This window comes from Muntiacus reevesi, chromosome 5 (assembly GCF_963930625.1).
Source record: "Muntiacus reevesi chromosome 5, mMunRee1.1, whole genome shotgun sequence".
Lineage (NCBI taxonomy): Eukaryota > Metazoa > Chordata > Mammalia > Artiodactyla > Cervidae > Muntiacus > Muntiacus reevesi.
Window position 1 is genome coordinate 11,805,501 of NC_089253.1, and position 27,594 is coordinate 11,833,094.

At 39.9% G+C, this 27,594-nt stretch overlaps 1 protein-coding gene across 6 annotated transcripts in view; it reads left to right on the forward strand.

Annotated features, from left to right (window-relative positions):
* The window catches only part of DLG2 (discs large MAGUK scaffold protein 2), a 2,219,272-nt gene that overhangs the window by 1,859,707 nt on the left and 331,971 nt on the right, over nt 1-27,594 (forward strand). For all 6 annotated transcript variants that reach the window (XM_065936970.1, XM_065936964.1, XM_065936965.1 and 3 more), the window contains one exon: nt 17,724-17,826. In XM_065936970.1, the coding sequence (XP_065793042.1) occupies nt 17,724-17,826 (103 nt within the window). The remainder of the gene's footprint in view (nt 1-17,723; nt 17,827-27,594) is intronic.

Here is a 27,594-nt window from a genome sequence, read left to right on the forward strand (position 1 = left end):
ATGCTTTTGAACTGTGGTGTTGGAGAAGACTTTTGAGAGTCCCTTGGACTGCAAGGAGATTCAACCAGTCCATCCTGAAGGAGATCAGTCCTGGGTGTTCACTGGAAGGACTGATGCTGAAGCTTACACACCAGTACTTTGGCCACCTCATGCAAATAGTTGACTCATTGGAAAAGACTCTGATGCTGGGAGGGATTGGGAGCAGGAGGAGAAGGGGACAACAGAGGATGAGATGGCTGGATGGCATCACCGACTCGATGGGCATGAGTTTGAGTAAACTCCGGGGGTTTGTGATGGACAGGGAGGCCTGGCATGCTGCGATTCATGGGGTTGCAAAGAGTCGGACACAACTGAGTGACTGAACTGAACTGAACTGAGACTTAAGGGAAAAGTCAGAGCTAGAGATACATTTTTGCTTACATATTCTTATAAAGGTAGTCACTTTGTTACTCCAAGCATATGAATCCTAAAACTTATTTATTGTGTTTTGCCCTAGAGTCAGTTGGGTTTGGATGGCCAAATTATACCTTATCATTTTCAATTAAAGACTCCAAAATAATCAGTCCTGTACAAATGCCCTGGTAAACCAAAACATTTTTAAAGGTTTTTTTGTTTTTTTTTTTAATGTATGCCTACTTGCATCAGCAAATCAAATTTTAAAAGGATGTTAATTTTAATTGCTAAGGCATGTAAATATCCAGTATCAATTTTTCATTTTGCCTCTTCTCCAGGAGGAATCTGGTCTTGAGCTTTTATGCAGCAGCTGTCAGAAATGTTATCACTCGCAACCGAGTGCAACAGCCTCCAGGAGGAGAAGGGAACTTAATTAGAAATTTCCACTTCAAATACAATTTATAGTTCGTTCACTCTGGGACGAGCTGGAGGGTGTTTGAAAATTTTAATGCTGAGTGAACTGTTTTTCTCAAGCTGTCAACAAAATACATATTAAGCATAGAATGTATTTATTAGTCACTAGAAGGGAAATCAGATATTTATCAGGAGGTTCTCTTTCTAGGTGAAGAAACTAATTCCCAGCGAGATAAAGAGACTTGCCAAAGTGAAATAAGCTAACAGTAGGATGAGACAAACACTCAGGTCTTCTAACTCCTAGGACAGTGCTTTCCAGAGTACCAGGCTTCCTCTTTCAATGCCTATAATCTTAGCACTTCTCCTTGGCCTAAGTCTTTGAGATAATGTTACACTAGTCCAGGTTACCCTCTTACTCGGTGAGTATCAGGGGAGGAGGTCAGTAATAGTCAATAATTATATATCCTTACTATATATCAGGCACTCCTGTAAGTATTTTACATGTATTAACTATCTGTGGACAGTAGCCCACCAGGCTCCTCTGTCCATGGGATTCTACAGGCAAGAAGACTGGAGTGGGTTGCCATGCCCTCCTCCAGGGGATCTTCCCTGGAGATCAAACCCACATCTCCTACATCTCCTGCATTGGCAGGCAGGTTCTTTATCACTAGCGCCACCTGGGAAGCCCATTAACTAATCTACCCTATCGCAACGCCATGAGTACTCTCATCACTCACCTATTGTACAACAGGCAGGTCTAGTCAGATCAGGGTACTGACCTAGGAATAGCAAGAACAAAATGATAATATTAATTATTTCTCTGAGCTTCAGATGGCTATTTCCCAACTCCCTGTAAAATTGTAGATGTCCAATAGACACAGCAAATTCAACATGTCTAAAACAAGATGCACTATCCTCCTGTCCGGGGGTCTTCCCTGGTGGCTCAGATGGTAAAGAATCTTCCTGCAGTGCAGGAGACCCACGTTCAATCCCTGGGTCAGGAAGATCCCCTGGAGAAGGGAATGGTAACCCACTCCAGTATTCTTGCCTGAAGAATCCCATGGACAGAGGAGCCTGGTGGGCTACAGTCTATGGAATCAAAAAGAGTCAGACACGACTGAGCTACTCACACACAGATCCTCTCGTCCAGACACACTTTCCATCCTGTGTTCCCATTTTGATTAATGGTATCATCACCCCCTATAACCAGCTTTCTCATTTCCCATTTCTCATCTACTCAGCACTATAAATACTATTTAAACTTTATTTCTCGTAAGTATTTGAGAAGAGCCATACAGAACCTCCCCCCATATCCTCTCGCAAGTCTACACTCATTTCCCACCCTCAATTCCATTCTCATTTTTCTAACTCAGGCCTTCATCATCTACCATGTGTAACACTGCAATCATCTCCCATCTGGTTATCTTATTTTTGATAACTTAGTTCTCCAACTCCAACTTTTCACTGTTGTCATAGTTGATCTTTCCAAACACAAATCAAATTGTGTTAAATGCCTTTGTAAAACTCTCCCCTGGCTGCTTATTGACAAAATTTCTGAAAGGACATCCAGGTTCACTTCTGCAGGTGCCATTTCCCACTTCTCTCTCTCATGCTCTATGCCAACCACCCCAGCCTGCTCACTCCTCAAGAGTAAATGGGATATTTATAGTTTCCTTGCTTCCTTCACAAGTATGTGATAAGGATCACTTAATACACATAAATGCTTTTATTACATTTGTTTGTTTATATCTCACCTTGTTCAGTTAAAAAAAAAGTGAGATGGGAAGACAATTTACTAACTGTAAAATACTTTGAGATGTTATTTTTAATCCATGGAAATCACTGAATTTTGAGCCACAGGGGACCCTAGAAATTGGGGGGTTGGCACCTTCTGTGTTCTTCAGTAGCTCGTTAGCTGACCTGCGTTAAGTTAGGGGCACAGTAAGCAACAGAACCCAAATTTGCATCTCACTACACCACATCATTTCAGGAAATTAAAAATATCCCCCCCCCCATCTTGAGAAAAGATGGTGCCTTCTACATTGATTTGATTCACTGGTACTATATCTGCGCATTTTACTATCCCTATTCTCTCTACATAAAGTAGAAGTCACTTAGATTCTGCCCCAGTTTCTTTCCTGCTGCCCCCTGCCACATACCACCCAGACCCCCAACTGTGAAATAATTTGCTTCAAACAGCCCCCAGTGTTCTGCACCTGATTAATTTTAATTGAAATCCGGTGCCAATTATCTAGCACTTTCCCACTGGGTCATTCCTTTGTATTTTTTTCCCACAATTAACACTTAAGTTAAATGTGTAGTTCTTAGCTACTCTTATTCCAAGACAATCTTTTACCAAAATCTATTCTTTGGTTTTATTATTGCTGATAAAAGTCATTGAGAAGTCCATGTTTAATAGATAATGGATATTTACCAACCCAATGTTCCAGCTGTTCTGTTGAATACTTTATTTGCATAATCTTAATCATCCTTACCACAACCCAGCAAAATAAGGATTACTATCTTAATTGCATGGGGCTCTCCAGGTGGTGCTAGTGGTAAAGAATCTGCCTGCCAATGCAGGAGACATAACAGATGCAGGTTTGATCCCTGGGTCAGGAAGATCCCCTGGAGGAAGGCATGGCAACTCACTCCAGTATTCTTGCCTGGAGAATCCTATGGGCAGAGGAGCCTGGAGGGCTACAGTCCATAGGGTTGAGAAGAATTGGACACGACTGAGGCGACTTAGCATGTGCACGCATGCATCTTAGTTGCATATGAGGGAACTGAAGCTCAAAGGAGTTAAGTAATTTACCCAAGGTCATAGAAATGGTAAATCACGGGACCAAGATTGAAATCGTGGCCTTCCCAAAGCTAAACCCAGGACTCCTTTCAGAGCAGGTGGCCGACAGGAGCTGGGATGGGACACTTCAGCAGCCACGAGCAGTGATGCCTTCTGAGAGGCATCTGCAAAGGGATCAGTTCAATCTGGAGACCCTTAGTGGGGCAGACAATGCACATACATCTGGAATATTGTCTATATTCTCTCAGGTGTAAGCACTCTGGGGAGACAGGAGTGATGGTGAAATAACATGCCTCAATTCTAAGCTGAGGAATGGCTCCCCATTTCAGTCAAGATAAACTAAATTCACTTAATGTATGGTGGTTAGGAATGCTGACCCTTAAACCGGATTGCCTGGGTTTAATTCCTGGCTTTGCCATTCAGCAGCAGTCAAACCTTGGACAAGTGTTGAATAGGCCTTTGCCCCAGCGTGTTCTATTACAGTGGTTCCCAACATTTTTGGCACAGGGGATGGGCTTCCCGGAAGGCAGTTTTTCCACAGAAGGTTGGAGGGTAACATGAGGGTTGGAGAGCTGCAGCCTAACTCCTCCACTCACCTCCTGCTGTGCAACCAGTTCCTCCCGGGGGTCACTGGCGCCTGCTCTATTAAATAGGCACTTACGTGTTCTTAGGCTCCCCTGGGGGCTCAGACAGTAAAGAATCTGCCTGCAGCAGGTTATGAAGACCCCCTAGAGAAGGGAATGAATGGCAACCCACTCCAGTATTCTTGTCTGGAGAATTCCATGAATGGAGGAACCCGGTGGGCTACAGTACATGGGGTAGCAAAGAGTTGAACATGACTAAGTGACTAACACTTCACTTTCTTATGTGTTCTTAATTCATAGAGCTCTTATAAGGGTTAAGGAAATTGATATATAGGAAATGCTTAGAACAGTGCCTGCCACAGAGCAAGTATATATGTATGACTTATCACCACTACCATCTCTTTTTTTTTTTTTGCCTCACTGCACTGCATGCAGTATCTTAGCTCCTCAACCAGGAATCAAATCCGTGCCCCCCCTGCAGCGGAAGCACAGAGCCCTAACCACTGGACCGCCGGCCACTACCATCATCTTCCTCATTATCATCATCACCACCCTCACTTGGGCTTCCCTGGTGGCTCAGATGATAAAGAATCCACCTGCAATGCAGGAGACCTGGGTTAGATCTCTGGGCGGGGAAGATCCCCTGGAGAAGGAAATGGCAACCCACTCCTGTATTCTTGCCTGGGAAATCCCATGGACAGAAGAGCCTGGTGGGCTACAGTCCATGGGGTCTCAAAAGAGTCAGAACAACTTAGCAACTGAACAACATCACCTTCATCTATCCTGCCTCTCCTCTCTTCCCTTTAGTAACAACTACTTTCTTTGCTTCAAATGCGCCAGCCCCTCTCACCTCCAGACCTATGTGTCTCCCTCTCTGTCCAGAACACTCTTGCTACTCCTCTGCCCACGCTTCTCTCCACAGTCCTCCGTGGACACCCCAACCCATCTTCACCTGGATAACTCATTCAGATCTCATTTCTTGATGTCACTTCCTCCAGAAAACCTTTATACGCCTCCTCACAACTCAGTCGGGACCCCTCCTCTGGGTCCCAGAGCATTCTGACTTTATCCTATCATAGCACTTAACCACTCGGTGCTTAATTGTGTCTTTACCTGTCACTGTCCTCCACCAAGTGGGAGACTGCTTGATGATGGCTATGTGTTATTCTAGTTCACCCCTTCCCTTAGGTGGGAGAAGGAAATGACAAAAGTGGAAATTTTAAAGAAATGGATGTTTTATCAGCACTGTGTTTAGCTGTCGCTACTACACAGGGGCTTTCCCCTCTGAGAGATCAAACTCATGTCCCTTGCATCCCCTGAATTGGCAGGCGGAGTCTCTACCGTTAGTACCACCTGAGAAGCCCAGAGATAGCTACTACACCAGATGCGCATTAAAGTGATAGAGTAAAAGCTTCCATTTTGCCATAATTGACCTCACCTGAACTCAGCTGAGTCTCAGATGAGGCATTAAACAACAATAAGATGCTAGAAATAATACTCATAAGAGCCATCTCAAAGCGGCACAGACTAGAAAAAGAGAGCTCCCTGTCACTGGGGGTATGCAAGCAGAAACAAATGGCCACTTGGTGAGAATGCTAGGGAGGGAAGTAGAAGGGAATGTGGTCATTTAACCTGGAAAAGGAAAAACCACCTTCAAATATGAGAAAGAGGACCATGGAAAAGAGGCAATCACAGAAAAGGCGAAGTATTCAGTGAGCCCTCAGAGGGCAGAGGCTACCCACCCCAGTGTTCTGGCCTGGAGAATCCCATGGACTGTATAGTCCATGGGGTCACAGAGAGTCAGACAAGACCAAGCGACTTTCACGTCTCAGGCTTTTTTTTTTTCAAGAGGGTAGAACGAAAACCAGAAAGCAGAACATACCAGGAAGTTTATTTAGATTCAACACAAAGAACTTTTTTTTGCTCACTAGAGCTGACCCCAAATGGATTTTTCTGAGTTCATCAGGTGATGCCAGTGTCAAATCAAGTTGGCTGATTATTTGCCTGAGATAACATAGTGAGAATATGGTATTCACTCACTTGCTTATTCAGTCACTCCCCTCTTCAGTTATTACACACCCACAAACTCCGGGAGACAGTGAGGGACAGGGAGGCTCAGCATGCTGCAGTCCATGGGGTCGCAAAGAGTAGGACACGGCTTAGCGACTAAAGAACAACAACATGCTAGAGACTAAAGTTCTAACACAACAAGCTCCTACCTTTAGGAGCTCACGAGTAAGCACATTCCTCAAGTCCATCAGACGCATCTCTTAGAGGAGAGAGGTGGCAGGGCAGAAAAATCCCCGAGCTCCCCTCCTCTCAGGAGCACACAAAACCACAACTGTCTGCAGAACAACCGTCAGTGAAAAAGACTGCAACCTACGAGAACTGATTTTCTACAACTAAAGACATGACGAAACCACAACCTTAGAGGCAGGAGTGGGGGACTCATGATACAGTCAAATCCCACCCCCACCCCACCCCCAGCATGGGTGACCCACAAACTGGAGAAAAGTCATGTTGTTTTCCCACAGGAGTGAGAGCCCTGAGCCCCACATAGCAGGCTCTCCTGCATGGGGGGGGATGGGGGGCTAGGCAGGGAGAGCAGGCCCTCAGAGCATTTGGGTTTTTTTTTAATTAATTTAATTGGAGGCTAATTACTTTACAATATTGTAGTGGCTTTTGCCATACATCGACACGAATCAGCCACGGGTGTACACATGTCCCCCATCCTGAACCCCCCTCCCACTCCCTCCCCATCCCATCCCTCAGGGTCATCCCAGTGCACCAGCCCCAAGCACCCTCTCTCATGCATCGAACCTGGACTGGCCATCTGTTTCACATATGGTAATATACATGTTTCAATGCCATTCTTTCCAATCATCCTGCCCTCGCCTCCTCCCACAGCATTTGGCTTTGAAAGCCAACGGGGCTTAACAGCAGGAGCCCCACAGGACTGGGGAAATAGAGACTTCATCCTCAAAGGGCATACATAAAATCTCCTGCAAACCAAGCAGGGAAAAAGAGCCATTTGATAGGAGCCTGGGTCAGACCTACCTGCTGGTCTTGGAGAGTCTCTCTGAGAAGCAGAGGGGTAGTTGCCTGGCTCTCCTTGGGGCCAGGGACTCGGACAGCCAAACTCGGGAGCGCGTCCACCCAGGCATCACTGCTGAGGAGGTGGGACCAGGTGGGACCCTCCTCCAGCTCATTAGTGCCAAGGTCCAGCCCCACCCAACAGCCTCCAGGTATCGGTGCTGGGGCACCTCAGGCCAAACAGCTTATCTGAGCAAGGACAGGCCCCACCCATCAGCAATGCCTGTGCCTGGAGCTCAATTGCTAAATTGTCTGACTCTTTGTAATCCCATGGACTGTAGCCCACCAGGCTCCTTTGTCCACGGGACTTTCCAGGCAAGAATACTGGAGTGGGTTGCCATTTCCTCCTCCAGGAACCTTCCCAGCCCAGGGACCGAACCTGAGTCTTCTGCATCTTCTGCATTGCAGGGATCAAACCTGAGTCTCCTGCATTGCAGGCTGCTTCTTTACCACTTGAGCGACCAAGGAAGCTCCAACAACCTGTAAGCAGGCACCAGCCCCTCCTGCCCAGGAAGCCTGCACAAACCTGTAGACCAGCCGGGCAGCAAGAAAATACCATCCCACAATGCAAGCCAGATCCTACCTTGGGTCCATCTGGGCTCTGCCCTGCCCATTAGCAGGCCAACAAAACCTTCTGGACATGCTGGGCCAATACCCAACTGTGTCAGGAAATGGCCATCCTCCCCACCAATGATCCTAAATGAGTGTGGGGATCCCTGGGCCCTGCAGCCAGACTCCAAGAACTAACTCTGCCTGCCAGAGTGTGTGCATATCTGACTCTTTGCAACCCCATGGACTGTAGCCCACCAAGCTCCTCTACTCCATGGGATTTCCCAGCAAGAATACTGGAGTGGAAATGGCAACCCACTCCAGTACTCTTGCCTAGAAAATCCCATGGACAGAGGAGCCTGGCGCAGGCTACTGTCCATGGGGTTGCAAAGAGTCGGACACAACTGAGCGACTTCACTTTCACTTTCACTCCAGAGGATGTTCCCACCCCAGGGATTGAATCCACATCTCCTGCATTGGCAGGCAGATTCTTTACCACTGTACCACCTGGGGAGCCCAAAAGCAACTAGGGAAGCAATGAATAACTTACAAAGGAGTTCGCATAGGGCTATCAGTTGATTTTTCAGCAGAAACTCTGCTAGCCAGAGGGAGTGGCATGATGTATTTAAATATATTTGATGAAAGGGGAAAACCTACAACCAAGAATACCCAGCAAGGCTCTTATTCAGACTGAATCCTTAAGGACTCGGAGAAGTCTTCTGAATCAGGAAGAGATTAAAAAATTTTGTTCTCAGTAGGAATAAAAAGCATGAGCAGGGGTGCAGAAATGCCTGAATCAGAGAAATGAAAAAGGTCAACGTGGTGGGAGAACAAAAGTCAATGTGGTGGGAGAACAATGTGGTTGAATCAGTTTAAAGCTATACGTCATACTTCAGGGGTTCATGAGGGTCGCAAAAGCTCTTCCCATTTAAAAAATTCTTATGCTGATATCATCCTTTGTATAACACTAAGAAATAAATATCTCAGGAGAGCCTTGAATCATTTATTCAGGGACTCCATGGAGCCCCAGGCCAATGGTCTTCGTGGATGAAATGAAAGTAGTGCTCATCTTTTAAAAACAGAAAGAAAAAGTTTGACTCTGAATATGGTCCACCATTTGCCTTCACATTATCATCTGAAAAGACAAACAAACAACAAAAAAAAAAACCTTACAACTGTTTGAATCAACTACAAGTGCTAAATTTCTATCCATCACCAACACAGTTGTGAAAAAGATATCATAACAAATAAAATTTATTTTTTTCTATGATTTAATGACAGTTGTATGGATAAAGAGATGGCAATAGATGGAATTTTCTAGCCTACATATTTTGCTTCTGTCCTATATGATCTGATCATTATAAGTTGGACCATACCTAGACAGCATATTAAAAAGCAGACATCACTTTGCTGACAAAGGATCATATAGTCAAAACTATGGTTTTTCCAGTAATCATGTATGGATGTGAAAGTTGGACAGTAAAGAAGGTTGAGCACTGAAGAACTTATGCTTTCGAATTGTGATGCTGGAGAAGACTCTTGAGAGTCCCTTGGACTGTATGGAAATCAAACCAGTCAATCCTAAAGGAAATCAACCCTGAATATTCATTGGAAGGATTGATGCTGAAACTGAAGCTCCATATAGTCAAAGCTACGGTTTTTCCAGTAGCCATGTATGAATGTGAGAGTTGGACCATAAAGAAGGCTGAGCAGCTTCAGCATCAGAATTCACCTTCCAGTTGGAAGGACTGATGTTGAAGCTTCCATACTTTGGCCACCTGATGCAATGAGCCAACTCATTGGAAAAGAACTTGATGTGGGAAAGATAGAGAGCAGAAGGGGCAACAGAGGATGACATGGTTGGATGGCATCACCAACTTGTGGACATTAATTTGAGCAAACTCCAGGAGATAGTGAAGGACATGGAAGCCTAGCTTGCTGCAGTCCATGGGGCAGCAAAGAGTCAGACAAGACTTAGGGACTGAACAACAATGTCAAAATCAGGTTGTTGGGGCTACTGTAGAGTCAACCAGCCACCCCCAGTTATGTGCTTCTGTCTCGGGAAGCTTGAACATCAAGTTTCAGAACTGGAATCTTGTAGGCATAGATCCCCAGAAATGGACAGGTTATTAAAGGAAAACAGTAGGAATTGGTAGTTAAGAGTTCAAGAGTTTTAGTTAGGCTGTTTTAAATCCTTAACCTCTTTCAACTATTTAACTTTGAACAAGTTAGTGCTTCTCTTTGAGCTCTGTTTTCTTATTTGTAAAGCTGGAAAAATAATCCCAGCCTCCTGATAATTAAACAAGATAATATATAAATATCTCATATATATATGAGCTTGCTTGATGCTGTTATCAATGATTATCATTTTATTCTCTATAAAAATGAATGGCATCCAATTTCCCAGTCCATGCCTTAAGAAGAGAAAATTAAAACTGGAGTAGGAAAATAGAAATAATAAATATGTGAGACTGTGTCACACTTGGTATTTTAAAATGTCATACCAATAATGTAAACTGTTTTTGAATGCCTCTGAAAATGTTATTTGAGCAAAGATTACTAATGAAAAGTCAAACCTCAGAAATACAAATAAGAATCAAAGTGACCTTGAAAAGCTTGATGATTGGAGGAAGCATGTTTGCTAAAACCTGGAGGTTTTAGCACTCCACAGGGACACAGGCAATGTGGTATTGCTAAGGATAACAGCAGCAGGGTAACAGAGACTAGAGATCTCTTCAAGAAAATTAGAGATACCAAGGGAACATTTCATGCAAAGATGGGCACAATAAAGGACAGAAATCGTATGGACCTAAAAAAAGCAGAAGATAATAAGAGGTGGCAAGAATACAAAAGAACTATACAAAAAAGGTCTTCATGACCTAGATAATGGTCATGATGGTATGATCATGATGGCAGATCATGGTATGGTATGATCACGCATCTAGAGCCAGACATCCTGGAATGTGAAGTCAAGCGGGCCTTAGGAAGCATCACTACAAACAAAGCTAGTGGAGGTGACAGAATTCCAGTTGAGCTATTTCAAATCCTAAAAGATGATGCTGTGAAAGTGCTGCACTCAATATGCCAGCAAATTTGGAAAACTCGGCAGTGGCCACAGGACTAGAAAAGGTCAGTTTTCATTCCAATCCCTAAGAAAGGCAATGCCAAAGAATGTTCAAACTTCCGCACAATTGTACTAATCTCACACACTAGCAAAGTAATGCTCAAAATTCTCTAAGCCATGCTTCAACAGTATGTGAACCGTGAACTTCCAGATGTTCAAGCTGGATTTAGAAAAGGCAGAGGAACCAGAGATCAAATTGCCAACATCTGTTGGATCATTGAAAAAGCAAGAGAGTTCCAGAAAAACATCTACTTCTGCTTTATTGACTATGCCAAAGCCTTTGACTGTGTGGATCATGACAAACTGTGAAAATTCTGAAAGAGATGGGAATACCAGACCACCTGACCTGCCTCTTAAGAAATCCGTATGCATGTCAAGAAGCAACAGTTAGAACTGGACATGGAACAACAGGCTGGTTCCAAATCGGGAAAGGAGTACTCAAGGCTGTATATTGTCACCCTGCTTATTTAACTATATGCAGAGTATATCATGAGAAATGCTGGGATGGATGAAGCACAAGCTGGAATCAGGACTGCTGGGAGTAATATCAGTAACCTCAGATATGCAGATGACCCCACCCTTATAGCAGAAAGCGAAGAAGAACTAAAGAGCCTCTTGATGAAAGTGAAAGAGAGAGTGGAAAAAGTTGGCTTAAAGCTCAACATTCAGAAAACAAAGATCATGGCATCTGGTTCCATCACTTCTTGGCAAATAGATGTGGAAACAGTGAAACCAGTAAGAGACTTTATTTTTTTCAGCTCCAAAATCATTGCAGATGGTGACTGCAGTCATGAAATTAAAAGACACTTACTCCTTGGAAGAAAAGCTATGACCAACCTAGATAGCATATTAAAAAGCAGAGACTTCTTTGCCAACAAAGGTCCATCCAGTCAAAGCTATGGTTTTTCCAGTAGTTATGTATGGGTATGAGAGTTGGACTATAAAGAAAGCTGAGCGCCGAAGAATTGATGCTTTTCAACTGTGGTGTTGGAGAAGACTCTTGAGAGTCCCTTGGACTGCCTAAAGGAAATCAGTCCATCTTAAAGGAAATCAGTCCTGAATATTCATTGAAAGGACTGATGCAGAAGCTGAAACTCCAATACTTTGGCCACCTGATGCGAAGAACTGACTCATTGGAAAAGACCCTGGTGCTGGGAAAGATTGAAGCCAGGAGGAGAAGGGGATGACAGAGGATGAGATGGTTGGATGGCATCATTGACTCAATGGACATGAGTTTGAGTAAACTCCAGGAGTTGGTGATGGCCAAGGAGGCCTGGCGTGCTGCAGTCCATGGGGTCGCAAAGAGCTGGACACGACTGAGCAACTGAACTGAAATGAACAGCAGCATCAAATGCTTTACAAATGAGAATTACATCCAGGATGAACATAATCATCAAACAGGATTTTTTATTACTCGCCCAGTGGAAAACAAGCATACACACATGCTAAGTTACATCTGCTATGGTGGAAAGAAGTCTGGGCTAGGCAAGGGAAAGTCTGGGCTAGGCAAGGGAAACTCTGGAGTGGGGCTCACCCTGCGCTAACTCTGACAGGACTTGGGGCAGGTTCACTCCCCTTTGGAGACCGTCTCTAATGTGTAAGCGCCAGATGGATGAGCACCTCTTCCAGTGCTGAAATGCTGTGTTCCTTTAATTAGTATCTTTTCCCCAAACCTGAGGACTGCATCTACTACGTGGTTTGTTTGTTTTGTTTTGTTTTTGGCTGTGCGAGGTCTGGGCTGTTGCAGGCTTTTCTCTAGTTGTGGCAAGCAGGGACTGCTCTGCAGGTGCGGTGTGCAGGCTTCCCACTGTTTGGCTTCTCTTCTGGAGCGTGGGCTCCAGGGCACATGGGCTCAATAGCTGCGGTTCCCAGGTTCTAGGGCACAGGCTCAATGGTTGTGGCAAATGGGCTTAGCTGCTCTGTGGCATGTGAGATCTTTCCAGACCAGGGATCAAACCCGTGTCTCCTGCATCGGCAGGAGGATTCTTTACCACTGAGCCACCAGGGAAGCCCCTGAAATTCTATGTTTTTTAAAAAGAAGCAAAAGAAAGGAAACCATGAAGGAACCCATACATTGTACTCATTAGTTTCCATTAGATTTTATTTCCTCACATATAATCACAGTTCTTTGAAGAAAAACTCACAGCATAATAGATACTACTTCCTGAATGCCAATTTGTGCTAGGTTCTGTGTTAGGGGCTTGACAATTATTGTCTCATTTACTACATGTAACAGTCCTGATAGGCAGGTAGATATTATATCCATTTTGCAGGTAAGGATGCTGAGGTTGAAAGAAGTTAAATGACTTTCCCAAGTTACTTACCTACAAATGGTGGACTCAGGATTCAAACCTAGTTCTGACTCCAAATCCCTTTTTCCTTCCCATTTTTTCATGCCTCCTTAGTGTACTAACTGAGAAAATTTCACAGGATGGTTAGAATACTGGAAGATGTAGAAGTCTGATGCTGTAAAGGAAAGGTCCCAAAAAAAGGTGTGTTTGCCTGGTTCTCACATCAAATACTAAAATATATTCCAGTAGATCAAAGATTAAATAGCTAAAAATTAAACCAAGGTTTTACTAGAAGAAAGCATGGATAATTTGTTTAATATGTATCAGAGAAGGGAAGATATATTACAAAGATCAAAAGCTAAAAATGAAAAAAAAAATGTGACTATGTAACACATTTCAAACTTCAGTATGGCAAGAAATAGAAGACAAGGGAAAAGTTTAAATATTTAAAATACAATAATAATACAAATATAAAACTAGTAAGAATATTTGCAGTAGTTATCTGAAATGAAGAACTAATATTCTTTTTTTTTAACATTCTTAATATGCAGATAAATTTTTTAAAGTGTAAGCTATCCAAACAACGAAAAAAAGGCAACATAAATGAGCAAGCATTTTATACAAAAAGAAATTTAAATAACCAACAAACATATGGAAAGATGTTTAACCTCATAAGTGAAGAAATATAAAATTTTACAATATAATTGTTTACCTATCAGAATAACCAAGGTCAAATGTTGGAGTATGAGCAATTTTTACAAGACTGTGAGGAAGTAGCCAATCATATATTTTTTGGGGGAGTATACATTTTTGGAGACAACTTGGCAATAGCTATCAGAATGTAACCCTAAGACCCTTTATCCTTCTGTTTACGATAAAATATTAAAGCAACCTAAGCACCCAACAACAGTGCCCTGGTAAAATAAATTGTTTTACACTGACTAATAGAACCTTCCACAGCTATTAAGAAGCATGAGATAATGTATAAGAATATACAAATGAAAAATACCCTGGAGATTAAGAGATACAAACTACTATGCATAAAATAGATAAGCAAGGAAGATAAATTGTATCGCACAGAGAAATATAGTCATAATTTTATAAAAACTTTAAGTGGAGTATAATTTATGAAAATATTGGATCACTATGCAGTACCCCTGAAACTAATATAATATTATAAGTCAACTATACTTCAATATAAAAAATATATAACTTCAACATATCTCCAAGATATGTTAGTAAATGGAAGAAAATCAAGTATAAAGCAATATATAAAATACTATCTTTTGTGTAAAATTATTTATAATTGTATGAACCTGCTTATATTCATAACAGAAATAATTGGTAGTGGATACAAGAAGCCATCAATGTGGTACCTTTGGCAAGGATAATAAGAGGTAGGGGAAGCGTTGTATAAAAAATAAATTTTTTAAATTTTATTTTTAAAAATAAAATTTTTATATTGCTTTAATTTTCATGTATGTGCATTATGAACATACAGTTGTCCCTCAGTTGTTCCAGGGACAGTCCTCATCCCCAAACCTCATGGATACCAAAATTCACGAACGATCAAGTCCTTTATTTAAAATGGTATAGTAATTGCATATCGGAGAAGGCGATGGCACCCCACGCCAGTACTCTTGCCTGGAAAATCCCATGGACGGAGGAGCCTGGTAGGCTGCAGTCCATGGGGTCGCTAAGAGTCAGACATGACTGAGCGACTTCACTTTCACTTTTCACTTTTATGCATTGGAGAAGGAAATGGCAACCCACTCCAGTGTTCTTGCCTGGAGAATCCCAGGGATGGGGTCGCACAGAGTCAGACACAACTGAAGTGACTTAGCAGTAGCAGTAGCAGCAGTAATTGCATATAATTTATTCATATCCTCCCATATACTTTAAATTATCTCTAGATTACTTATGAAACCTAATACAATGTAAATAGTTGCCAGGTTTGTAGCAAATTCAAGTTTTGCTCTTTGGAACTTTCTGGAAATTTTTAAAAATATTTTCAATCTGAGGTGAGTTGAATTTGCCAGTGCACAAACCACAGATATGAAGGGCTAACTGTATATTAATTATATATTTTATTTCAATATATTATCTGGGCAATGAGATTATGGTCTGTTTGTGTTTTCTTCATTATTAGTTTCTGTTGGTTTAGTAAATACATATTTTTTAAGTGTATAAGAGCAAACTAAAAGAAACAAATAATGTATATACCTTTTAGCTTAGAAAGTGTATTTCCAGGCATTTATCCTTCAGAAACACCTTCCTAAGTGTTTGCAGTAGCAAAAAGCTAGACACAGCCTTAGCCACACCAGTAGGGATCCTACTAAAAAATTACTGGTACATCCACACCATGGCATACAAGCTCCCACTTAAAGGTAAGACAATATGAACTGATATGGGTGAGGTCCAAGATACATTGTTAAATGAAAAACTAAACAAAAACAAGTTATAGAATTATATATATATATATATAATATGATCCTGTCCATTTAAACAGAAAGTCAATAATGTACTAAAACATAGACAAAACCAAATAAAGCCACACGCTTGCACATGCATATAGCAGATTTCTAAAAAGCATACACAAGAAGCTGCCAACAGTTGTTACCTCTGGGAGTGAAAACAGTGAGGGGACTTTTCACTTTTCTTTTTATACCTTTCTAAAACATAAGAATTCATTACCATGACCATATATTATTTTTTAATAAAAAGTCAACCCTAATTGTTTGACAAAAGAGATCATTTGGCCCTTGAAGCTTGTGCCTTCAGCTTCCTGTAGGTAGGAACCGAGATCAGATTACTTTTTTTGTCTCTTCCGGCTCTCAGAGTTATACTTCTGACTCATCAATGTTTGGACAGCCTCTGAAATGAATGTCATTATATAAGGATTAAATCTGGTATTTTATGGTTCAGAGAGGCTTGAGCCTCACTGAAGCAGGTGAGAATTGAGGCTCATAGGGGTGATAATGACTGTCCATCAGCTAGAGGGGAATGGTCCAGCCAGGCCCAGTCTCACTCAATACACTTCCCAGGGTAACCGCGTCATTGATGCTCTCAGTAAACACAGAAAGCCAATCAATGCTTTCACCAGAATAGAAGACCAGGCAATTTATAAAAGTGAGTAAGGAGACTTTAACAAAGTTATTATGAGAAGAACAGCATGTGGGATTAAAGATTACAGATGTTCCAGCCCTGATAGGGAAACACAGTGGCCACCCCCCAGTCATGACCCCTTCATTGTCAAAGAAGACCGATGAGAAGTAAAAACATTCTCTATTTTATGTGTAGATGGGCTAAGCAGTTCTTTTACTCTGCTTCATGGTCCCTAGCCATCTTAACCTATAAGTTAAAGGAAGCAGAATTTTAATATCAGCTGGGTAGGTTAGAAAACTGGATTACTGTGTGTTCAGTTGAAGAAGAAAAGCTTCTTAGGGGCTTGTCTTCTTCACCTTTGTTCCCCATCCTCCGTCCCCCTATCGGGCCAGTCACAGAGCCCTGACGTTGGAAAGCACTTAGTAATTATATTGTGTTGGCTTAGACTGAATTGATATGAGAAAAATTTTAGCTTCTGCCTCTCATTAAATTTGACTTGAGTGATTTTTTTTCCCCTCTCAGCAGAGTTTTATGCTTATTTTTCAGATGCTCTGTTTCTCTTTTGGCATGGGTCCTAAAATGGGAGTTAGTAAGAGCAACATAAACTCCCGGAATTCTCTATTTCATTTTGTCACAATTCATTCTGGGATCGTACGTAAGAAATGGGGCAGTCGAGTTTATTTTGGAACAAGGATCAGGGCTGTCTATCCAGGCTCAGGATGACAGGATGAGGCATATAACCAAAAGGGGGGATTTGGCAGGCAGCCAGCCCCATTCCACACAGTCTCCCCCAGAATCTCATATGAATATATTATTCTGTCAGCACATACTTGTCTACATATATTACATGTGTCTTTCTTTATTATCCCATTTTCCTTCTAATTTTGAAGGCTCCTGTCTACCCCAGAAATCTACAAAACTCATAGAAGCTTATTAAATGCACACATTAAAATCTTAATGGACTTGGGTAGACAGAACTTTCAACCCACTCAGACCATGGCACAAACACCCTGGCTAGAATTTCACTTCTCTGCTAACTAAAGTTATCAAGAGCATGAAATTTGATAAGTTAGCACTCCAGTGCCTGGGTAGGACATGAGGGGTTTTGAGGCAGGTAACATCATCTTAAACAGCCTCTCTGTTTGGGGAAATTTTTTCCCTCTGTCTATCTGGGTTGGGAAGATCCTCTGGAGAAGGAGATGACAACCTGCTCTAGTAATCTGTCCTGGGAAATACCATGGACAGAGAAGCCTGGCGGACTACTGCCCACAGGGCTGCAAAGAGTCAGACACGACTGAGCAACTGAGCACACATCAGAATAACGTGCCTCATGAAATACCAGAATTCTCTGACTTCCTCTCTTTCAGGTGAACGGCATTGACCTTCGTGGAGCATCGCACGAACAGGCTGCTGCGGCACTGAAGGGGGCTGGACAGACGGTGACGATTATAGCACAATATCAACCCGAAGGTCAGTGAGAACCCAAACTTAGAACGTTCTGATGTGTTTCTGTGTGAATGGGTGACCACATTTCTGGTCACTGATATTAACTAGTTACTACCAACAAGATTTTTTAAAAACAATCTATGGTGAAAAATTGGTGGCTCATGTCCAAGGAACATGAGGTCTTGTTACTCTTAATCGTCCAAGGAAAAAAATCTAATAGTTTATAAAGGCCTATTTGCAAATACAAATTCAAACAAATAACAACTAGCATCAACTTTCTTTCATTTACAGTCACCTGGTATACACTTTTGGTCAGCAGTGGATACTATAAAAACAATTAAGATTTAGGAAGCAAGGGGAGAGATCTTAGTTATAGAAAAAGACCATGATCAGCAGACCGTTTTCTCTCCTGGGGCAATGACTTATTTTTATTAATACTAACATGGTTTTTGGATGCCCTTGATGTGGAATTTTATTTTATTTTATTTTTGCCTTTTCTGCCATACTTTCCCTTGTTTTGGAATACATCACTATAAACCCTGAGACTTGGTGAGATATCTTGAGTTGAATTAGCCAACTGAGACTTGATAAAATATTCTAAATTGGATTACCAAACCCTGTTTTTTTTACATTTGTTTCAACATCTATTTCTATGATCAGAATGAGGTTCAGTGAGACAATTGGGATGTTGCCTATTGTGGAGTTGATTTCTTAGCAAATTAGCAAATATATATATATATAAATATATATGTTTCTCTTTTGTTAATAAAATATAGTTACATATATCACTGTGGACTAGACTTTGTACAGAAAAACAGAGGAATATGGTTCTGCCCTCAAGAAACGTATTGAACTGTTTTTGGTTTACGTGGCTAGCAGAGAGGAGAATTTAACAGGTGAACATGAAAGTACAAGGTGCATTCAAGAAAGAGCCTTTGTGCATGTGGGTATGAAGAGGCTTATTTGGCCTTTTCAAATGATTATTTCTTAGCATCAATTGTTCTATTGATGTTGGGAAGACTGAGGTTTGTGTCTTTCCTGTGACATCTTAGATTTTACCATTAATGGTGGCCAACCACATGTTTTACAAGAGAATAAAGAAAATTGAATTATGCATTTTGATATGTTACTTTCATTTTGCCTGACTTTAGAATTTGCAATTAAGTTATACCCCCACAAAAAAAGGATTGATTGCTTTCTTCTATTGGCCTAGCACAAATATGACCAGAAAGCCACCTGGGAAAGGGGGATTTGTGTTTGTCAAAGATGGAAGATAGTATCACCAAGGAAACGTGCTAGACAGTTTAGGCAGTTTTGAGAAGTTTTTCTACTTCTTAAAATTTAGGAGATATGTCTTCTAATAGGAATAAACAACTCCAAAGTAAAACAGCTCCATTGTAAAACAGAAAATGAAAAGATCTGGGCTAATGCAATTTGATGAACAAATTCTACTTCATATGGATTAAGAACTTGTTCGTGAGATTCTTCCATTTTACTGATAGCTGTTTTCTTTGTCTCAAACTGTATGATCTGACACAAGACATAAATATCCCTGAAAATTCTCATCTCAATTCTTCAGACTGATAAGATGGTCCAAACTATAGTTACACCAATTAGAAACTCTTGATGGTGAAGACAGTCATTCAAATAACCTTGAACAGAATGCTTCCAAGCTTTAAAAGTTACAGTAAAGGATAAGCATGTCCTAGTTCTATCAGCATAAATCTTCATCCTAAGCTTCCTTACAGTTTTGTTTCCTTTAAGCAATAAACTCACTTTGGATACTGTGCTGTACTTTATCAAGATGCCTGTTCAAAACATGTCTTATAAATCACATAAATCGATTTTTAAAGTGCTTCTAAAGAAATCTGCAAATAACAACAACAAGCTTAGTATTTCAAAATGCCAAAGTACAAATCAAATTCACCGAATGACTTGCCTATTTTAATAGTCTAACTGCATTCTAATTTGTCACGGCTTTAAATCAGTTGGAAATGTGGTAATGCAACAATAAGCAATCATTTTTCCTCTCTTTGCAAATTTAATGGGTAACTGAACCTTAATTTAACTATTTTTTGAAACGGAAAACTGATTGGATTGTTGTTCAGGTCAGCTAGGGACATCTAAATTATACAACATATTTAAGAAATAATGAACAATTTAACTTTAAAATAACATTCGAAAAGAAGAATGAGATGAAAAAAAGAATGCCATGGGATTCCATTAGGAAATTCTCACCAAGTCTCCTTTATTTGCATCAGTATTGCAAGGTATCCGTGCTAAGACTGATTTTATTGACATCTCTTGTGATACAGTCAAGAATCAGGCTTTCAGGGAATATGTTTTTCACTTACATTCAAATCATTTTATCAGGAAAATTCTAGATGCCTTGCTTAATATTAGTAGATATTCAGAAAATTCCACCTTTATCCCCATCCCAGTTCTTTGTTTTTAAGGAAATTTTTTTAACTTATTCAGGAGAAAATACATTTTATAGAGATCAGTTCCTGATGACAGGTGACTAAAACTGTATGATCATGGTACCATCTCTAAGAATTATGGAATATCATGGAAGGAATAAACCTAAAGGAACCAGACCAGCACAAGAGTACTTCATGAAAACGGGGAAATTGAAACAGACTTTGAAAAAATGGGTGGGGATTCTATTCCAGAGAGCAGGGAGAAAAAATACCTACCTAAGACTGTGAGATCAAAATGTTGCAGACACCAAAACCTCTATTTTGTTTGTAGATGAATTTTTCAGTATTGTATATATAATTGGTATTTCTTACAAAGTTGTTGAACTAATGAAGAAAAGCTTGCCATTCTTCAGTACTTGAGTTTTCACTTGACAGTATTTGAAGATTGAAGGGCTTCATTTTTACTACTTTTATTTTTTCAATTTTGCTTCAAAGCATAAAATGTGCTAAACAAGTGTGTTATGCAAACTATAAAACCATTTCAACTGCGTATTTCATAGTACTTGGCACAGTTTTTGAAATAATGATAAATAATTTATAATTACCATAACATAGCAATTAATGTCTTCCTTGGCAATTTTCACTGCACAGAGTAAGGCCAAAGTTGTTATACTCACTTTTGCTTAAAATGAGCTTGGTCCCAGTTGTGTGAATTACTCTATCCATCGTCAATATTATTCAATATCTAGTTCTAGGTGGTAGAATTAAAGCTAAATTTAAAGAGTCACATAAAATGTTTTCTTCTGGTGGTATCACTGTGTTCATTTCTACCACCTTTCTTTTTATCCAATTTGTATCACATGCTTGCTTTGAAACTAGCATGTATTACCTTAATAATAATAATCCTTTTTTTTTAAAGGATCACGTATCTGATACTTCAGAAAAAATTTTACTTAAGCAATATGAGAAATTAATTCTTATAAAAATTTGTTACCTATATACAATTAGTGAAATTACTCCAACATTACTTGGAAAAAAGAAACATAATGCCCCTACCACCCTACACACAACACAGACACACACACACATTTCCTTACCCTTCTCTGTCGTCTTCCTCGTGGCTTTCAGAATCACCATTCTAGACGATATCACCCCAAGATGCCTGTACGCAACTCCTTGCCTTTCACAATATAATCTCAGCTGATCTCCATGCCCTCTTCCCCCACTGCCACGGCCCAGCATCATCCTATTTCACTGTCCCCCTGCTTCACAGGACTGCTCCACATCCCTGACCTAGGTCCTGAACTGTAATGTTTATGGGCCTTTGCTCCTGTGGGTTTCTCTGCTTGGAATTCCCTCTTCTCCTCTTGGACCGATAGTATTCCAGCTCATCTTGAAGGCACTCAGATGCCAGTTCCATTACAAAGCCATCTTTAGTCTGCTGAGTCAATGTTGATTTTCTCTGAGCTCTTGTTGGTTTTCTCTTTCTCCGAATTCCCTAGACTTACATTCAGACACCTGGTACGTCCCTTGTGGAACTTGCACATTCCTCCACTCAAGGGAGCTTCTGGAGGGCAAGGAACCTTCTACCACTCATTTTATCTCCCATGTTAATATGCTCAGTATGAATTTGACTATGCTTTATTAAAGAGGTATCAAATGTGTCTCCACTTGTTTTAGAAGTATAATATCTTTAGTGTGTTGGAAAATATTAATAACAGATGCTTAAGAAATATTTGCAGAGTGAATATTGAATGAATGTCCTGCACTTTTGATATTAAATGCAGCAATGGTAAAGGAATCCCTAGACTGGACATTTGGTGTTGATGCTGTTTTTAGGTGGTGCTTTTTGGTTTTTTGTTACTAAACATTTAGCAACCCTAGTGGATAAACTCTCTTTATCCTGTACTGCAGAAAATCTACAGCTGTTGGTCTGTAATATAGAACAAAGAAAAGATAATTAAAGTGCTCACATTTTTTAGAGCTTGGTAACACAACTTTAACACCATTGATGAATGAAAGAGGCATTGATTACAACCTAATTATACATTTGTCACAAAGAGTCTAATATAGCATTCCCCTGGGTCAGATTGGGGCAAACCTTTATAGCATTTATTGCCTTCTAACTGATATAATAGCACCTATTTTTAGTGTGAGGTTACTGACTGAGGTTGAAATAATAAACCACCAGATATTCACTAGGAAAATCAAATGAACAATATAAATTGTTGGATAAAGCACAAAGTAGAGACAATTAATTGCCAAGCTCTTCCCATGAAAGCCATCAATATCCCCTTGTCTTTAATTTGGCTACTCAGAGCATTGCTGCGGACATTACAAGGGCTTCAGAACAGCCTGAAAGTAGTAAGGAGGAAGTCAGTGGTAGTCCCCACCAGTGAGCAGGGACTTCAGTAGCCAGTAGCCTGGTTTCCTCAACCTTTTATTCTTTAACAGAATAATCTGAGTTCCTAAAGGAAAATCCCAAAGAACAGAGTTGATCATTGCCTGGACACTCATAAATGTGGTCTGGTTTATGGGACTGTGGCAGAGTGGTCATATTCATTCGGTTAATAGATTTTTTTTTTACTGAACACTTACTATGCCTCAGTCAACATTCTTGGAAAATGATATATCAGTGAACCAAAGTTGCCCTTTCAAATAAATATAAAATTTTTCAGAAGGTGATAAGTAGTATAAATAAATAGAAAGAAGAGTAAGGCTGATAGTGACAGAGAGATATATGGTGGGTAGGGAAGGTCTTCTTGCTATTAAGGTATTACTGCAGAGACTAAAAGAAGTGATGAAATGAGCCATGTAGGAAGCTGGGGGAAGAGAGGAGTTATTTTTGAGTCTTGGTCTACTGACTATGATCTGTGAACCAGCAGCATAGATAGAAACTGAGAGCTTGTTAGGAAGGCACAATCTTGAGTTGCAACCCAAGCTAACTAAATCAGAATCTGCACTTTATCGAGGTCCATAGGTTATTAGTGTACATACACTAGACTATAAGAAGCACTGCTCTAGAATACCTAGGGACTCTGCAAAAATTCCCACTTGACACTATTGGGTGGGACTCCTACCAGGAGTCCTGGGCAAAGTCACATAAGGAGACATCACAAGGTGTGATTTCTGACATGTGTCGCTCAATGGTAGGTCATATCTCAGTGGTTTTACTAGAAACAGATCAAGCCTCAGGGGGTGTAAGAAGTTCATGTGTCACCTCTATTTTGCCTATCCCTCCCTTCTAAATACAGATTATCAACCTAGTTCCTAAATCTTGCTAGAACTCCTCAGCCAGTGACACAGTGAACCTGTTCAGGCTTCATTCTTTTGCATCATGACCTCTCCTGCAAGTGAGCTAAAGAAGCACTGAGTTGGGATCAGGGAAGATTGAACCCCATCCTAATGGATGGCTTGGTCAACCAAAAATTCATTCAGCCATCACTATAAATTTTCTTTGAGTAACTTATATTTTTAAAATAGAAATTAATTTAAATAATCTTTTTTACTTCTTTTAAATTATGCAGCTAATTCAGGGGGTGCAGGGAAGTATATATTCCTTTTTAGCATGAAGTGAAACTCTGATCTTCAGAGTAACCACTCTGAATTAAGTCTCCAAGCTTAAACCAGAATTGGAAACTATAGTGCATTTCTCTGTAGGATCAAACAAATGATGAAAACTTGAAAGTAATAGACAATTTAACCTTGGAGGAATATTGGCAACTTCTACACGTTAGGGTTCTCAGAAAGAGTATTTGCAACATTCAAGAAGTTTACTTGCAGTGTAAGCTACATTTCTTTATTTAAACCAGTGTCTACGTAGATTTATGCATATGAATGAGCAGCTGTGGCATATCAAAATATTTTCTCAGTGCAAATAACTGCATCTTAAATGCCCAGGCAAGATTCATAAGGTCCAGCTGTGGGTCTTGATCAGAAATTGCACCAGCATCATAGGAAAAATTCAAGATGAGCTTTAGAGTGAAAATTACTGTGCAGGATTCTTGACTTCAATGAGGCCAGTATTCTGATACCAACCCTAACTCCAGCTGTGTGACCTTGCGGTAGTTATTTATCTTTACGAGTCTCAGTTTTCTTATCTACAAAAAGGAAAAGTTAGGATGGGTAAGGTATTTATCAGAATAACTCTTCAGTTATTACATTCTAGATTTTAAAAAATGACCTTGGGTGATATAGAAGCATAAATTCCATTACTTGAACATTTTGTCACTAACATAACACCTTTTTCCTTTACATTGTTTGCATGATTTAAGAAGAAATGAATGCACAGTCTAGCTAACTTGATGCATTCTGTGTGGTTTAATCAGAATCCTTGAGAAACAGAAATTAAGAGTTGGAGGAATCCTTTAATACTATCTTGTCCAGTTTCTTTGTATCACAGACAGGGGAGCTGAAGCTTAGTCAGCTTCTAGATAAGAAAGCAGTTCAGTAACTTAAAAGCTATCATAGCTACTAAGGCTGAGCAGCTAGTAAATTCCTTAATTCTTTTAATCCCTATAATAGCTCATGAGGACAGATGGCTGAAATAGCCCAAGAAATCATCCCATAAGCCATCATGATCAAAAGGACATAAAAGAATTTTTAAAAAGTTCTCATGGCATCTCAGGGATTTCTCCTGTACACAACTATCCTTTCTGGTTTACTGTTGTTAATTGCTATTGTTCATGTAGCACAGTTAAATTATGTATATATATGTGTGTGTGTGTGTTAAAAGTATAAACAATTATTGTTAATTTTAAAAACCACCACCAATTTGGAAATATTGATAGTTCAATAAATAGATCAACTATATTATGGTTTTCCTCTTTCTCACCCTAAATTCTTCCTGGAGCCCCCTTTATCCATTCATCCATCTTTCCGTCATCAATCAGTTCATCCTTAGTGATAGTCTATTGCCACATATCCGATTTCTCCAAATGTGTTACATGAAATCTGTTTTAGTTAATCTGGTTGGTATGTTCTAACTTTTACCAAAATATTAGGAAATGAAACTTCATATGACTCTATAATTTGTACTGCTTAGCCATGTCTTTCTCTTCAACTCTTTCTCATATACATATACATCCACTAATGGATACTACTACCTCCTGCAACTGGAAATCTCCCACGATGTTTCCTCAATGCATCCTTTTTCTAGCCTTCTCCTAGTTGCTTTCGTTTTCTCCTTAGCCTTCATCTAAGACATAGGACTATAAAATATGACCAAAAAGATGATTCCTGGAAATTGAGTCTACAGATTCACCAGAAGGTTCCCTCCAGATACTTTAATGATTAACGATGCTGAATCCCTCTCTCTTGTCCATACCCCAGTTTGGACCTAGAGAAATGTAATGATGACAAAGGGAGATACCATTTCCTACTCTTAGAAAACTCTCTTGACCTCATTCTCTACCCTGGGAATACAATATCCCAAAATCATTTCAAAGGGATTAAAAATATTTACAAAGATAATTATATTTTATGCCTACTCCCACTGTATCATCCCTCTTCCCATCACCATAGCAACTCTCATTCCATAATTAAATATATCAACCCTTTTGTATATCATCTATATAATGATTTTATATGATTTTGCAGATCCCTTGGCATCTGGTAACATGAAGTATTCACTCCTTAGTACTGAAAGAAACTAAGTATATCCTTGTGCCGGAGACATTTTGACAACCCAGAAACATCTCTAAGATCCTTATTCATCTTTAGAAACATCCAACTCGAATACATAGAAATGAAGAGTCTTAATCCCATTCTTCAGTATACAAATAATGCAAAGTGCACACAAATCATAACCCTTCCATTTGCTAAAAGATTTCAGGATGTTAGATAACTGTCTCCACAGAGATGAAAAGAAGAATACAAACCAAGACAGATTTAAAATACTTACTAACTTAACTCCATCAAAAGGGATGTAAATCAAAACAGATTTAAAATACTTCCTAACTTAAATCAGTGTTCTGGGTTCCCATCTAGTTCACCCCCACATCTTTTTGACTATCCCCTTATTTAAGCTGGTCCTCAAATGTAAAAATACAGCTTTCTTCTCCTTTCCCTGACTCTGCACCCAATGCTTTATTGACCACGTTTAAGCCACATCGCTCTTCTGAACATTGATTCTCTTGCTTGTTAATTAAGATGGTTAGAGAGATTATTTTTAAGACTCTTTCCAGCTACATTCTGTAAAAGTTAGTTTACTGTGTCTTCTAATTAAAACTTGTCATCTAAGAATAATAATTACAAGCAGGTAATTTCTAAATGTTCTCTTATTACATATATTTTAAAACATGGATATTCTGCTTTCATTCACTTGTGGGAAGGGGAAAGATCTGTATCTATGGAAATTTCTCTTTCTGTATTTAATAGGATTTGAACCCTCCAATAACAGTTTTAAGTGTAATTCAAGTGGAAGCACTTATTGCTTGTGGGGGCTTTCAAGATGAACAACTTATTGTACATGGTCTCTTTGTTTATAGACTCACTGTAGCCTAAATCTTGTCCACTTAATAAATTAAATTGTAATTATCAAGCCTACAAATACATTTATTGAGGTTGATAGAAAGTAATATGAAAAAAAAATCAATTTCAGGAAATCAAGTGCACAGAAAGCTGAAATAGGATGTCTTAAATTCTCAGTAATAGCAACTTCAGCATGGAACAAAAGTGAGCCTAGGAAATACAAAGTATCCATCTTTAATGTGCTCTATAGGTTCCTAATCCAAATAGGATTCCTGGTAGGCTCATTGACTAAGTCTGTAGAAGGTAAAAGTATCCAAATTGTGCTTTGGTTCAAAATAATCTTCTCTTATTCCCTCTTCCCATTTCCTCATATTCATGTTTCCACTGCTAAGGATAATTTGCTTTCTTAATAAAGAACAGCTGATGCATTACAAAAATTAAGGAATAACAAGATAAAAATTCATTCATCCAGTTTTTATTCAGTTAATGTTTATTAAATGCTTCTGATGAGTGACACACTGCCCTGAATGCTAGAGCTAGAATGATGAGCAAAACAGACATGGCCCTTTCCCTAATGTACCTACAGAGGCCAAGTAAAATCACACTAGTGATTATATTACTATTATATTAGCTTATTATACAAGCTAATAAGGTGGTCACTTTAGAAAAAGAGAACTTGAATCTAGACTCTTAGAGTCTAGAAACTCAAGTATATCCTTAGAGTACAATGTGTGTGTGCGTGCTAAGTCACTTCAGTTGTATCTGACTCTTTGTGACCCCATGGACTGTAGCCCTCCAGGCTCCTCTATCCATGGGAGTCTCAGGCAAGAATACTGGAGTAAGTTGCCATGCCCTCCTCCCGGGATCTTCCTGACCCAGGGATCGAATCCCCCTCTCTTAT